Source organism: Anopheles marshallii, chromosome 2 (assembly GCF_943734725.1).
Source record: "Anopheles marshallii chromosome 2, idAnoMarsDA_429_01, whole genome shotgun sequence".
NCBI classification, from domain to species: domain Eukaryota; kingdom Metazoa; phylum Arthropoda; class Insecta; order Diptera; family Culicidae; genus Anopheles; species Anopheles marshallii.
Window position 1 is genome coordinate 15,613,128 of NC_071326.1, and position 12,191 is coordinate 15,625,318.

At 48.0% G+C, this 12,191-nt stretch overlaps 2 protein-coding genes across 2 annotated transcripts; one reads left to right on the forward strand and one right to left on the reverse strand.

Moving 5' to 3' along the window:
* Nucleotides 1-279: 279 nt before the first annotated feature.
* Nucleotides 280-9,861, reverse strand: LOC128719759 (probable Rho GTPase-activating protein CG5521). The gene is made up of 7 exons (XM_053813389.1): nt 9,756-9,861; nt 8,544-8,654; nt 8,046-8,063; nt 2,153-7,038; nt 991-2,051; nt 667-899; nt 280-572 (listed from the first exon to the last, which is right to left on the reverse strand). The coding sequence occupies exons 1-7, from the start codon at nt 9,859-9,861 to the stop codon at nt 280-282; spliced, it is 6,708 nt and encodes a 2,235-aa protein (XP_053669364.1).
* An 834-nt stretch (nt 9,862-10,695) lies between these two features.
* On the forward strand, nt 10,696-11,970 carry LOC128708814 (serine--tRNA synthetase-like protein Slimp). The gene has a single exon (XM_053803795.1). The coding sequence runs from the start codon at nt 10,696-10,698 to the stop codon at nt 11,968-11,970; it is 1,275 nt and encodes a 424-aa protein (XP_053659770.1).
* Nucleotides 11,971-12,191: the final 221 nt, after the last annotated feature.

The following is a 12,191-nucleotide window of genomic DNA, read 5'->3' on the forward strand; positions in this document are numbered from 1 at the left end:
TCTGGCCACAATCGTTACATCGTATTGTTGGCTTATGAACGGTGCATAACTGGAAGGTAACAATCGATCTTCCGTTTCGTTTGCATCCTTTCTGCCTATCTGGTTGTTATTGTTACAGCTAACGCTATTATTAATGTTGTTATAATTACTTCTATCAGTATTGCTAGTCAAAACAGTGACGGTGGTGGCAGTTGCCTTCCCTTGTTCGCGTGAATTCTTAGTCTGTGATCGTTGCAACAAAGACAGCTCGATTGCGGTAGCCCGAAGCTACCACCAATCTCATTTGATCTTCCGTCCCGGTAGGGTTGGGCTTTCCGGTGGTGTGGTACACGCTACACCGCCAGTTCCAATCAGACCGGCCGCAGGATTCGACATCCCAGAACCATAGACCACCGTACTACCCATCGATCCCCCACCAGGTTGTTGGCTGGCTTTGCCTTTCGGTACCGCCTTGAACGGATGGTGCAGCTTGCGTAGAGGCCTTGGGGACGGTTGGTCCAGTGATACGGACGCAAGCGTTTGTTGTGTCACCTCACGGGCCGTAGCAACCATTTCCGGATGGTGTATCCACGCTGCAAAGCATTGGGGGGAGGAGTAGGGGGAGTGGAGGAATTGAAATTAGTCCTATTGCAGAAGACCGATTCCATAATCATGCGTAAAACCCACTTTTCGATGGTCCACGGCTGTGGTGATCGATCAGAGCTGCCGCCAATGGGGCCGGTGCATTCGTACCGGCAGCGATTGACGATCCTCCGGCAGTGCCACTGGGCCCACCACCCACTTTGCCACCGTTATGCTGCGCAATCGGACAGAAGATACGGGCTGTAAAGTCTTCGAACGTGCTATTTTCCCGATGGCGCAACGCCACTGTGTCGATTGATCGGTTGCGCTCTTCGTAACTGAAAGCGATGGGAAACAGATGATTCATTAGTAAAATGATTACGGCGTCTTATTGACTAGTACTATGGAAACCGTTTTGATTGTACTTACTACTGTTGGTATAGCGGAAGAGAACTTCGCTTGGCTCGACTTGCGTTGATCGCTGATGCCCGCACTAAACTAGCCAAACACGCTCCTCCAACAACCATCTCGTCCGACAAAGGACCAAACCACGGTACCTCGGGCTTTTTGTTAACCGTCACGCGGAAAAGACCACTCTTTAGCGGATAGATAACGATTAGCACGTCACAAAACTCGGTCGGCAAGATGTCTCGTCGATAATCACGGTTATGTTCGCTCCATACGATATGCACCTCATCATTCCCAAGGTGGCGCGTTTTGTTCAATATTGCCTCCGGTGTATCCGATGGCATTCGGGTCGACACGTGATAGATTACCTCCAGGAACGGGGTCGCATAATAAGGAGCCGTTTGACCACAACCTTGCCGCGGTAATCCACCGAGAAAGCCGTTGTGCGACTCAAGCTCTACCTCCCAACCCAGCGCGGATACAAACATTTCGTAAGTACTGCTGCCGCAGCCATTTCGTAGAATGCTGCCCTTATCCTCCTGCCCATTGGCCACGTAAATCACAGCCATCTTGTGCGTTTCGCGGCACTTTTGATTATCGAGATTGCGCAACTCGCGCAACAGCTTATCGGTGCGCTGGAGCAGATGTGTTCGCTTGCGCCGTTCCCAACCGGCGAGACCTAGTTGGTTGAACAGAATGCGCCCGAGTTGGAATGGTTTCGTGGCGGTATCGTGTTGTTGTTGTTGGCTGTTCTGCATCGCGTTAGCTGCTCTTGTTAAGGTTCCCGTCCCGGATTCATCCGCGTATGATTGGCCGGGTGAATAACTACCGTAACCACTGCTCGGTACCAGTGTCGGGTACGATGACGTACCACCAGAATATGATCGTTCAACATTCAGTAAACCGTTCGAACCCGAGTTTTGACGAGCAACAGCTTCGGCTTCGATCGTACGTTGGTTTAGAATTATCGAAATAGTTTGACCTTCAAGGCCGGCACCAAGTGGGCTTGGGCCGGCTGTATTCAACGGTACTTCCGAACTGTCCAAACATTCTGGGCTGGTGTAACCAATATATTGCAGTAGCTAAGGAATGAAGAAACAATACACATTAATATAATTACAATTTTTAATAAATGTAAACGACACGACATAACAATCGAAATCATTTCATCATCAGTACTTACATCATCTAGTTGGTCTAAATCAGGCGCCAAATCCTTTGCAACCGGTAGCTGATGTACCGGCCGATGTCGCAAAGTATGCCGTGGACCGTGCGACATCGGCAAGCCAATAGCGGTGGACATTAGCGGATCGATCGAAGTACTGCCGCTGGCAAAATGTCTTCCTGCCACACTGTTGCTTCCCGCCATCTGACCAGACCCAGCGGGTAAGGTTGAATACGCATAGTGGCGCGAAACTGGCGCTGAGCTTTGGAATGTTGCATTTCGTTCGTAATCAACTGACGTCGGTGATGGAACGGATAGCGATGGTTCCTGATACAGTATCGAAGCATCCCAGCACGCTTTCCCGTTCAGATCACGAAGCAGCAAACGAACCTGGCGGTTTGCAGTGAGAAGTCCTGCGGTAGCTCCACCTCCTGGTAGCTTCAGGGCAGGTAACTCAATAAAGCTCGCCACCAGTTCCGGACTTAGCATAAGCAGCTGTAAATTTGGAGAGGCTAACACATGCTCCATCGCATCAACGCGGGCACCCGCAATTGAATTCTCTCGCTGCAACGTTGCAACGGATGGACCTGTACCGGAGGTCGGATGAACCGGTGCCGTAGCGACTGATATACTCATCAAATCATCCTGCTCATCCACCAACGAACTCAACCGCGTTGCACCAATGCCCATCGGGAAGTGGCCGAGATTGGTGATGAGATGCATTGCCACGGTTTTAGCGCACAACCGTATCGCCGACTGACAGCTGGCAATCGATTCGGATGTTTGATACGGGCCGGTTTCCCCCATGCCGCTCTCACGCACATCGTCCACAACGATGGTCGAATCAAAATCTTCGTCGGTGGTGAACAGCTTAATGCGCTCGCCATTCTGTAGCCCGGTGGCTATTTTGTACAGTATGCGAAACACAATCAGTATAAGCGGTTCCGTTGAATCGTGATGCTTTGGTTGCTGCAGTGTGCGAACCGAGAATGACATGCACAGCTCGCCTAGTGTCAACAGCAGCGAGGTTAGTACCGTTTTATCCGATTCTTTTGGATGCGGAACGTTGTGGATATCCAGGGAGAGACACACCGTGTCGATAATCAGTTGCGGAAGGCGCTCGATCTGTTCGATCCGCGCTCCCTGTTCGGCGCAAAGCTTCAACGTTTCAGACGCTAGACGTGCAATGGTGTGATGTTTGAACTGTAACGCCTGTAAGATGACCTGAAACGCTTCACGAATCCGTGGATTCACGCTATTCGTTATGGATTCGCGCCGGGAACCGGTTTCGCTGCTGTGATGGGGTACTTTTTGTTTAAATGCGGCTTCACCATCACCGCTCTGCTGAGCGCTAGGATTGGTGAGATTCTGCAGTATCCACTGACCGAGCGATGCGATTGCAATGCAGCGGGCTTTGGCCGTCGGTTCACGACGCGCACAGCGCAGTACGACATTCAACACGTGCTCTTGTAGATCGGGACACTCCATCAGATCAATGTGAGGTTCGGACGGTTGCAGCACGGGCCCGGGAAGGGAAGTTCGGGGAAAGCATAGAAGCGATCCTAGCAATCCGGCCACATGTGCACGGGGAGCGTGAGGGCCTGTTTCCGAGGACGTGAGCACTACGGTTGCTGCGTGGACCAGATCAAGCAGCAAAAGCGTGTGACCCGGAAGCAGTAGACTGAGAAATCTTGGCCCACCTAGATAACGTAGCGCTGTGTAGGCCATTGCACGATCCTCTCCGGTTAGTGCTTGATGCAGCGCGTGATAAAACAGTGGCAGCTGATGATTACCCAAGCTGGCACCGCTTTGAACGATCGTGCACAACAGCTGCATGGCGTAGAGCTTGCCCTGTGCGTATTGGGCATCGAGTGCGAGTGCACCATAACACCAGGGGGCCACAAGTGCCACAGGCGGTACCAGATTCGTACTGGCCGGTGTCGGCGTAGAAGTCGACGAATGTCCACTGCCATCAAGCGAAATGCCTTGGTTCATGCGGATCTTGATCAAACTTTCCGTCATGCTTACCAAATACTGATAAACCTGGGCGTGCAGCTTCGGATTGAGGATTTTGTTCACGTCGCCGAGTGCACCGAGCATACGGCGCCACATCACGGCCGCTACATCCGGTAGCCAACCTTTGGCCGTCCCGCCAGCCAGTATTGATCGACGATCGGCCGTCGCTGCCATGGACGAAGATGAACCACCAAACGACTGAGGATCATCCTGCGTATCGATACTGGAGCTATCGGCGGTAAGCGCATCCGCTATTTGCATTGGGGAGTCTTTGATCGATCCACTTTCGATTCCGCTCGAGGCTGTCGGTGATGGGCTGCGGGATCCGGCTTCACAACTCGCTCCAACACGATGATGGCGATGATGGTAACCGTCATCATCAGGGTGATCTTTTTTGCCCGAACCACCCGATCCACCCGGTCGGACCGAATCGAGTGATACGGCACGGCGCAGGACGCTTCCACCAATGCCTGATCCCGCTTGTACTTCACCACCGAGCGGTATTGTTTCGGTGCATTCGGAAAATGAAGCCATTTCTAAGTTCTCGCTGCTAATGCTGAGGAATGTCGATGTGTTGGAAAGCAACCGGGAAAAGGAATGATCGCCCGTGTGATGATGTTGCTCTGCTGCTGCTGCATTTTGCTCCCGCGCATTGCTCCCCATTGTTAAGCCAAGTCCTGCGATGCGCAAACGTCGACGGGCACGAGATTTACGAAACGGTGCAGACAACAGGCTTCCCTCGCTGTAACTTCGATTCAGTGACGGTGTACCCGGTATGCTTCTGGGCATTCCCGTCCGCATACCACCTCCTCCTGCTGTAGTTGACGTCCCGGTTGATGTTGTTACCGCCATTGGACCACCGGATCCGTTAGTTAATCGATCATCATCCAAGCCCGATCGGTTCTGACCGTTGCCACCACCATTGAGATTACTGCGCAAAAGAGTAGCACCACCATCCGAAGGTATCGTAGCAACCACATTACTTCCGTTGGTAAACGTAATATCATGCATCCCTGTGCCATGTCTATCGGAACTGTTCACTCCACCAACGATTCCATCTCTTGCCATCACGGAACGGCCGCTCTCGCTAGCCGTCCAATTGGACGGTGTTCCACGCTTTCGTTTGCCCTTCTGCTCGGCCAATCGATCCAGCGGTAAGTCGGAAAGATTAATATTGTACACCTGCCTGGCGAGCACACGTGTAAGCGTCTGCATTGTTTTATCCCACTCTACAATCAGTTCCTCTCGGTGCGTTAAAGAGGATAACACCTTTAGGAACCGGTCCCACAGTCCCGCATTGACCGGAACGTTCGTGTGCGCTCGGATCCACGTAACGATCAGTGTCTGGAAGATGGGCTGTGCCAATCGTCCTCCGAGATTGTTTTTCTTCGCGTTTGGTGGTGAGTTCTGTAGAATGACGGACGTAACCTGGAGCAGTACTAGCAACAGTTGCTCCCACGTCTTCGCTTCCATGCGCGTCTTCATAACCATCGTGCGATAAATGTTGAGCACACGCTTACAAATATCGGTCTGCTCGTCAAGCGGTGTTGCGTACCCATCTGCGTTTGTTTTCGATTGAAAGTGTAAATTCAGGTGCGCCGTATTGACCATAAACACGTTTACCGCATTCGTTACAAACACCTGCAGCACATTCTGCAAACCGGCACGAATGGAACCATTCTCCTTGGTCATCAACATTGCGCCCAGATAGGAATCGGTACGCAATCGTTGGCTACCCGGTCGACTATTGCTGGCGGTCGGGGAGATGGTCTCCAGCGCCGGCCCGGCACCACCGGGAGATCCTCCTACGACGGGTAACGCTTCCAGATCCGGTTCCAGTAGAAACGGTGGGGGTGGTATGCTGCTCATCCAGTCGCGATACACAGAGATTGCGATACGCATCGCTTCAATCTGCGACTTCGAGGTGAAGGCCATCAGGAACGCCTGCCGGTAAATTTCGTGCACAAAGTTAACCGTCTCCCGGCTGGAGTACAATACGTCTCGTACTAGCTGCGTTTGTGTGTAACCCATGTGTCGCAAATTGGACAACAAGCTGGCATGATCCAGCGAACCACCACTGGAACCCGCGCCCGGTTCATCCTCGATGGAAAGAATCTGCTCCAGCTTGTTGTTTACGTGCCGCTCGTGCGTATACTTCGCAATCCATATAATGAGCACCACCACGCACGAGCTCATCACCTCCTCGCGCTTCGAAACGCTCCGGATGACGGGCAGATCGAGCTTCGGCTCGTACACGGACGTGCTGTAGTCGAACGAAGGGCAAAACACGGGCAGGTACTGTTCGCGGAACTTGGTGAGCAAAAAGTTGAAGGTGCGTATGTGCCGCTGGGGACTGTTGTCGCGCCACTTCAAACACCCACACGACTGTACCATGCAGTCGAGCAGAATTTCGAGCCCATCGCGTGGATCTGGTGCAGCCGTCCGTTCGCTCGAGCTCGGTGGTATAAGCGGTTGAATTTCGGGTGATTTGACCGGATGGGTGGCTGTTGTGTCGTGAAACACGGAACCACCGAGCTCGCCTTTCAGGTTTGGATGGTTCAACAAATCGGTGGCGATGAATTCACTGTCTGATGGAACGGCAGGTGCATTTTTGCCACGCTGCGGTACCGACAGTCCTGGCACGAGCTCGGTGAACATTCCATGGACGAAGGGCGGTGCATTGTCACCGAGGGCCTGATACCAGAGCAGGAAATATTTTACGCCCTCGCGCCGTAGCTTGACGCTGTTCCCGTAATGCAGTAATTTTGCAAGGATTCGTCCGAGCGAATGACACTGCCATCGTCGCTGGACCAACTCCGGCAGCAGGCATAGTATTTTACTCAGTAGCCATAACGATCCGTCCAATTCCTCACGGTGCGTTTTGTGTACTATGAGGTGGAAAAAAGGAATACAATATCAGTACATATTCAAATAGAGACATATTATAAATAAAACAAACAAAACCAACGAACAAATTTCTGCATATTTCTACTGCAAATGGTTGCAGAAATTCGAAAAATGTTAAAGAAAGTCATCATAACAAAAAAAAAACAACTGTAATTTACTTGTTAAACGTTAAAATGAGCGCTAATAAAGATAAGTTACTTAAAATAAGCCGCAGTATTTATCAATACGCAGCACTAAATGCTTGTAATGGAAAATACGATGATTTTATTGCCCTTGGAAAATATGCTTTCATGGATCATTTTTAGCATATTTAAAACATAACGAAACATTCGAAGCATGTGATAAAATATTAACATGCATTATTGAGCATTTTAGAACATTCGAAATAACATGATAAGACCTTCATTTTGGTGTTCCTGGGATGATAAAACAAAGGAATTGAATATTAAAATAAATACAGCAGATTACACAAGACAGGAGCAACAGGCATAGCAACGAGAGATCGCAGCAGATGATAGCATAGTTGTAGCACATAATAGCACAACGCCAGTAAGACGATGTTAGTTGATTGTTTAAAAGTAGATAGATAGTTTGCAATATTTATTGTGTAATATTTACGTAAAGCACTATGATCTCTCTTTAGATGCCGAATTTAGTAAAAAATGCTGTAATTAATTATTATGTTCAAAACATCCATCATCTGGCCTTTATCCATTTGAACGCTTTAATGCACTTTACAGGTACTGCCTGACAGGCGTTGCATTATCATGTGCCATAATTGTGCTATTAATTGTTGCAAACTATATCTCCAAAGCTCATGTCTCATGTCATCTGATGCATTTGTTTTAAATGTTTCTCGCTTTGTGCTATCAACTGAAAACAAATCATATCTACTAAGCAAAGCAACTGCAAGCAAAAACGCAACCAGCCATAATAGTGATAGTTTAGCATAGAACTCCCAAAACACAGTATCCCGTGTTTCACTTACCGATGTGAAAGGATAGTTCTGGTAGAGATTACAGTATCAGTATAATTGCATTTGCCATCGTATTTTTCGTAACAATTTCAGTACGCATGCCATATTGCCAGATTTTTGCCAGAAATAGTACAATATTTAACGTGCATCGGGGCGTGGTATGTAGAATTTTTCACATGTTTCATTCATTCATAGAGAGTAAAGTGTATGAGATGATAAACAACAAAATGATTTGTTTTGTTTACAGGACAAGACGATACAGACGACATAACGAATAAAGAAACGATAGAACAGATGAAAGTTTTTAAAATCCCATCCAATTGCCTATCCGTTGCCATAGTAGCAGCGTGGGGGTTTTTTGCTCTTTGTGGGATGGTGGCATTCCACAGTGTATGTTAATATGCTGAATGCTCCCAATTTGGAGAAACAACCCGTGGGTGTATTTTTTTTAGCTGTCCGAACTGGAAGTGGTCATGTAACCCCCGCCTTGACCATGAACCAAACACTTACCACGCTGCTTCAGATTCGCCTCGGCCTGTACGAAAGTGTCGTAAAGGATGTAGTAGACGTGACTGTAGTTAGCTTCGAACAGATTTTTCGCCTCATCGCTGTCCACGTGTTCTGCAATAAAAATGTAGAAAAACATGAGTTAGATGGTATAGAGACAAATAAATAGACCAAACCAAAGCCATCGACCAAATTGGGAATCGGTTCCGTCATCAGTACGCAAAGAGGTTCGTTCTTTTTCGTGTTGCATATTAAACAGAGGGCACATCCATCTGCGCCAAGTGGTCGGTTTCGAACGGTCGCGGAACGGCATAGTTGTTGATCGTTTTGGCTCTCTCAAGGGTGGTATTTCTTTGCATTCCACCAGCGCGAGCGTGTATGGGTGTACGTACATCGTTATGGTGAGGGCGGTTGTTTGGTGGTAACATTAGCAAGTTATTGGGATCACTTCTGTACCAAGCGAATGATCAAACAATGGATCAACTTTTCACATCCCATACACACATCGGGCTCGTCTGCGAACGTCGCTGCTGCGAACCATGAACTTGTGGTAAATGGATTGTTTACGTTTTTTTTATTCTCGCTCTCGTGATTTTTGCGCTCTTTGTGCTCTCGCAACTGCCCGTGTACGCTACAATAAACATGCGAACGTTTTTTTTTCTCACAGCTGCATCAGTGCCCGTTTCTATTGCTTTTACTACCATTCTCCGTTCGCATCTACACGCTCTCACTGGTCTCGCTGTGTTGTACAGCAACGAGCCCCCCACTCTCGACAACATCCACCATGGTAAGCATGAAAATCTAATTGTTTGGCAACGTGTGCGTTGCGGTGGAGCAATCGTCGATATGGTATGCACACTCCAGGAACGGGATAGGTTCGTATGTTTCCTCCTCATTGCCCGTGATTCGTCAGCACCAAGCAGTAACGCAGCAGGCCAGAACTTGCATGCGAAAGGTAGCGGGACGGTGGGAAGATTGGAAACATCGCATACAGGTGTGATTCACGTCCACTTTTCCCGTCTGCTCCATACCGCCATCATCCTCAGCGCCTACTGGCGACGTGTAACATCGGACTAGATATGTAAATGAATCCAACAACATTCGTCGTCGTCAAGCCTACCTCGGGCACGAATCCAAACCCAACCAGAGTTAGCTGGTGTTTCGATATCCTAGAAAATTGGTGATTAAAATTCGGATAAGGTTCCCCGTGCTTACCGAGTATAGTTTTCAGATGCCGTAGACGGGCAGCGGAATCTTTCTTGCTGTCTTGTATTTTTTGGGTCGACTTTTTCAAATCGATATTGGCCTTTTTGGTGAACATGTCGAACTTTCCAACCGTTTGGTTGCACGATTCACCATTGAAACACACGATACGGTGAAGGTTGGATTAGCAATCGTCACAAAATATATACACTACAGTGCACAAATATACAGCACACACCGAGGGCAGAGGATTAGCACATACAATTCGCTAGCAGTGCGACCGAGAAAACAAAAACAAATCCTCCATGGTGGTGCGAAACGGATTACGGAACGGCGGCCCTACCAGCTGCGGGAGCGTTGGAACTGGTTTTACACCACATGCATTGTGGGGTCGGTTGTTTTGCACGGTACGCGCTCCTTGCAATTTCACGACACAAAATTAAAGTAAAACATCTGAAAAACACCACAATTCACGACAGTACAGTACAACACGCACGAAAGCTACGTTGTTGCGGCCGAATTGCTTTTCCAAAAATTGTGTTTCGTTTCTCTTGGCTACATCATCGTAACGACGTGCTTATACTGGCTGGTTGATTGCTTGGCGCTACGTGTAGATGTGTCAGTCGTGAGTCGTTTTGGGATGGTGGAATTCGTTTGAAAAAATCGTCCCTTTCTTGGATGGTGCTGCAGTAGAGTTTGGTTTTTGTAATAAACACGTTCCTTACAAAACATATTGTGCATAAAAATTAAGAAACAGGCTAAAAAACAGAAATCACAATTCCGTATGGTACAATCAAAATCTTCACAAATGCCACCAAAACAGTCCGAGTGAACAACCAATGTGTAGCCGGTTGCATAAACAAATCTTTCAATTGTAAATTACGGTGCAAACATTACCAGATGTTGCTGGCGATCAGTCAGTAGTTTTGCACAATATTCACTCTCAACGAACATGTTAAGCATATTACCAAAAACAAATGGAAGATTCTTCTCTTCAGCCCTCTACCTAACCGGCGATAAGGCACGGGAGCAATTTGCTGTGCTAGTGCCATATCTCGATTTCAAACACAAACTGGGTGATTTCGAACGATTGAAACGGAACATCCGTCTTCGTAAGCATCAACTAGATTGCGACAATCTCAAACACCAATGGGAACTGTACCGGGATGTAGAGAAGCGCAAAAAGGACATCGAACAGTGCCGAGTAGACCTTCAGAAACGCATCCAGCAATCGGTGTGCAAGGAGGAACAGCAGCAGCTCAAATCACGAGCCATTCTGGCACGCGATGACTTAAAAAGGCTCAAAGAGCAAAGCTACAAAGTGGCGGACGTATTTATTGCCAACAATTTCCTGTCCATTCCAAATGATCTGCATGAACGTACGCCCGAAGAACGGGAGAAATGTATACACGAAAAACCAGCACCTACTGTGCTTAAACGGACTTCGAACGTCGATCTTATGCAGGAACAATTAGAAGAATTTGGACCGACATGCCTGTATATGACGGGAGATGCGGCTTGGATGGATCTACGCTTACCGATGCATTGTTGTGAAACGTTTCGCCAAAATAATTGCATCATTTTCTGCAATCCTGACTTTGTACGAAGTTTTCTAGTTGAGGCGGCCATGGTCAGTAAGGAATCGCTGTTTCTTGTTCGGGAAGAAGATGAGCCAGAGAACAAGGTGAACTTACTGCATCTCTGTGGCGGAGGTTCGTTGCTAAGCTTTCTGGGATACTTCACCAAACTGTCGGTGTTTCCTTCTGTGCTCCCTTTACGGCTTGTCGCTAGCGGTAAGCGCTATCATTTCCAAAAGGCTCAATCGAATGAAGTGCAGGCGTTTGGAGCCTGTAAAACAGCTCAGGAAGCGGAGAACATGTTTGACGAGATGGTGCAGATCTATAAACAATTCTACGATCAGCTACCCATCGGCTATCGTATTGTACAAGTGGCGGCACCCGATCTTCGACCAATCGAATCGATGCGTGTTGATTTTGAACTGTTTGATGACCGAAATCAGAGGTACGTAAAGGCTGCCGAGCTAGGATACTATACGGATTTTCTCAGCAAACGAATTGCGTTCATCTACCACGAAGGTAAGGTGCAACACTTTCCACACGTGATAGCAGGCACCGTTATGAGCTCTGTCGAGTTGATTAAGCTTCTCCTTAGCAATGGTATTACGCTGGATGATTTACCAATGATGGACATATTCGGAGAGAAATAAATTGTTAGCCATTATTATTACCAATGCGTTAGAACTGTACTTCTTTAGTTTTGATTTCATTCTTAACATTATCCAATTGTTACGTATTGCAGCTGTAATAGTATTGAAAAACAAACTTTAACACTTAACAATGTACATACTACCCAACAAACATTCCACGGTGTTTCGTGAACGTAATTAACTTTCACCCAATTCATGCTCGTTTCAACGCTTTCTTCGAT

Coding starts and splice junctions, on each gene's coding strand:
- LOC128719759 (XM_053813389.1), bottom strand. CDS start 9,861: ATGTTCACCAAAAAGGCCAATATCGATTTGAAAAAGTCGACCCAAAAA. Junction 8,655..9,755: donor GCATCTGAAAACTATACTCG/GTAAGCACGGGG, acceptor TTTTTATTGCAG/AACACGTGGACAGCGATGAG. Junction 573..666: donor CAGCCGTGGACCATCGAAAA/GTGGGTTTTACG, acceptor AATGCTTTGCAG/CGTGGATACACCATCCGGAA.
- LOC128708814 (XM_053803795.1), top strand. CDS start 10,696: ATGTTAAGCATATTACCAAAAACAAATGGAAGATTCTTCTCTTCAGCC.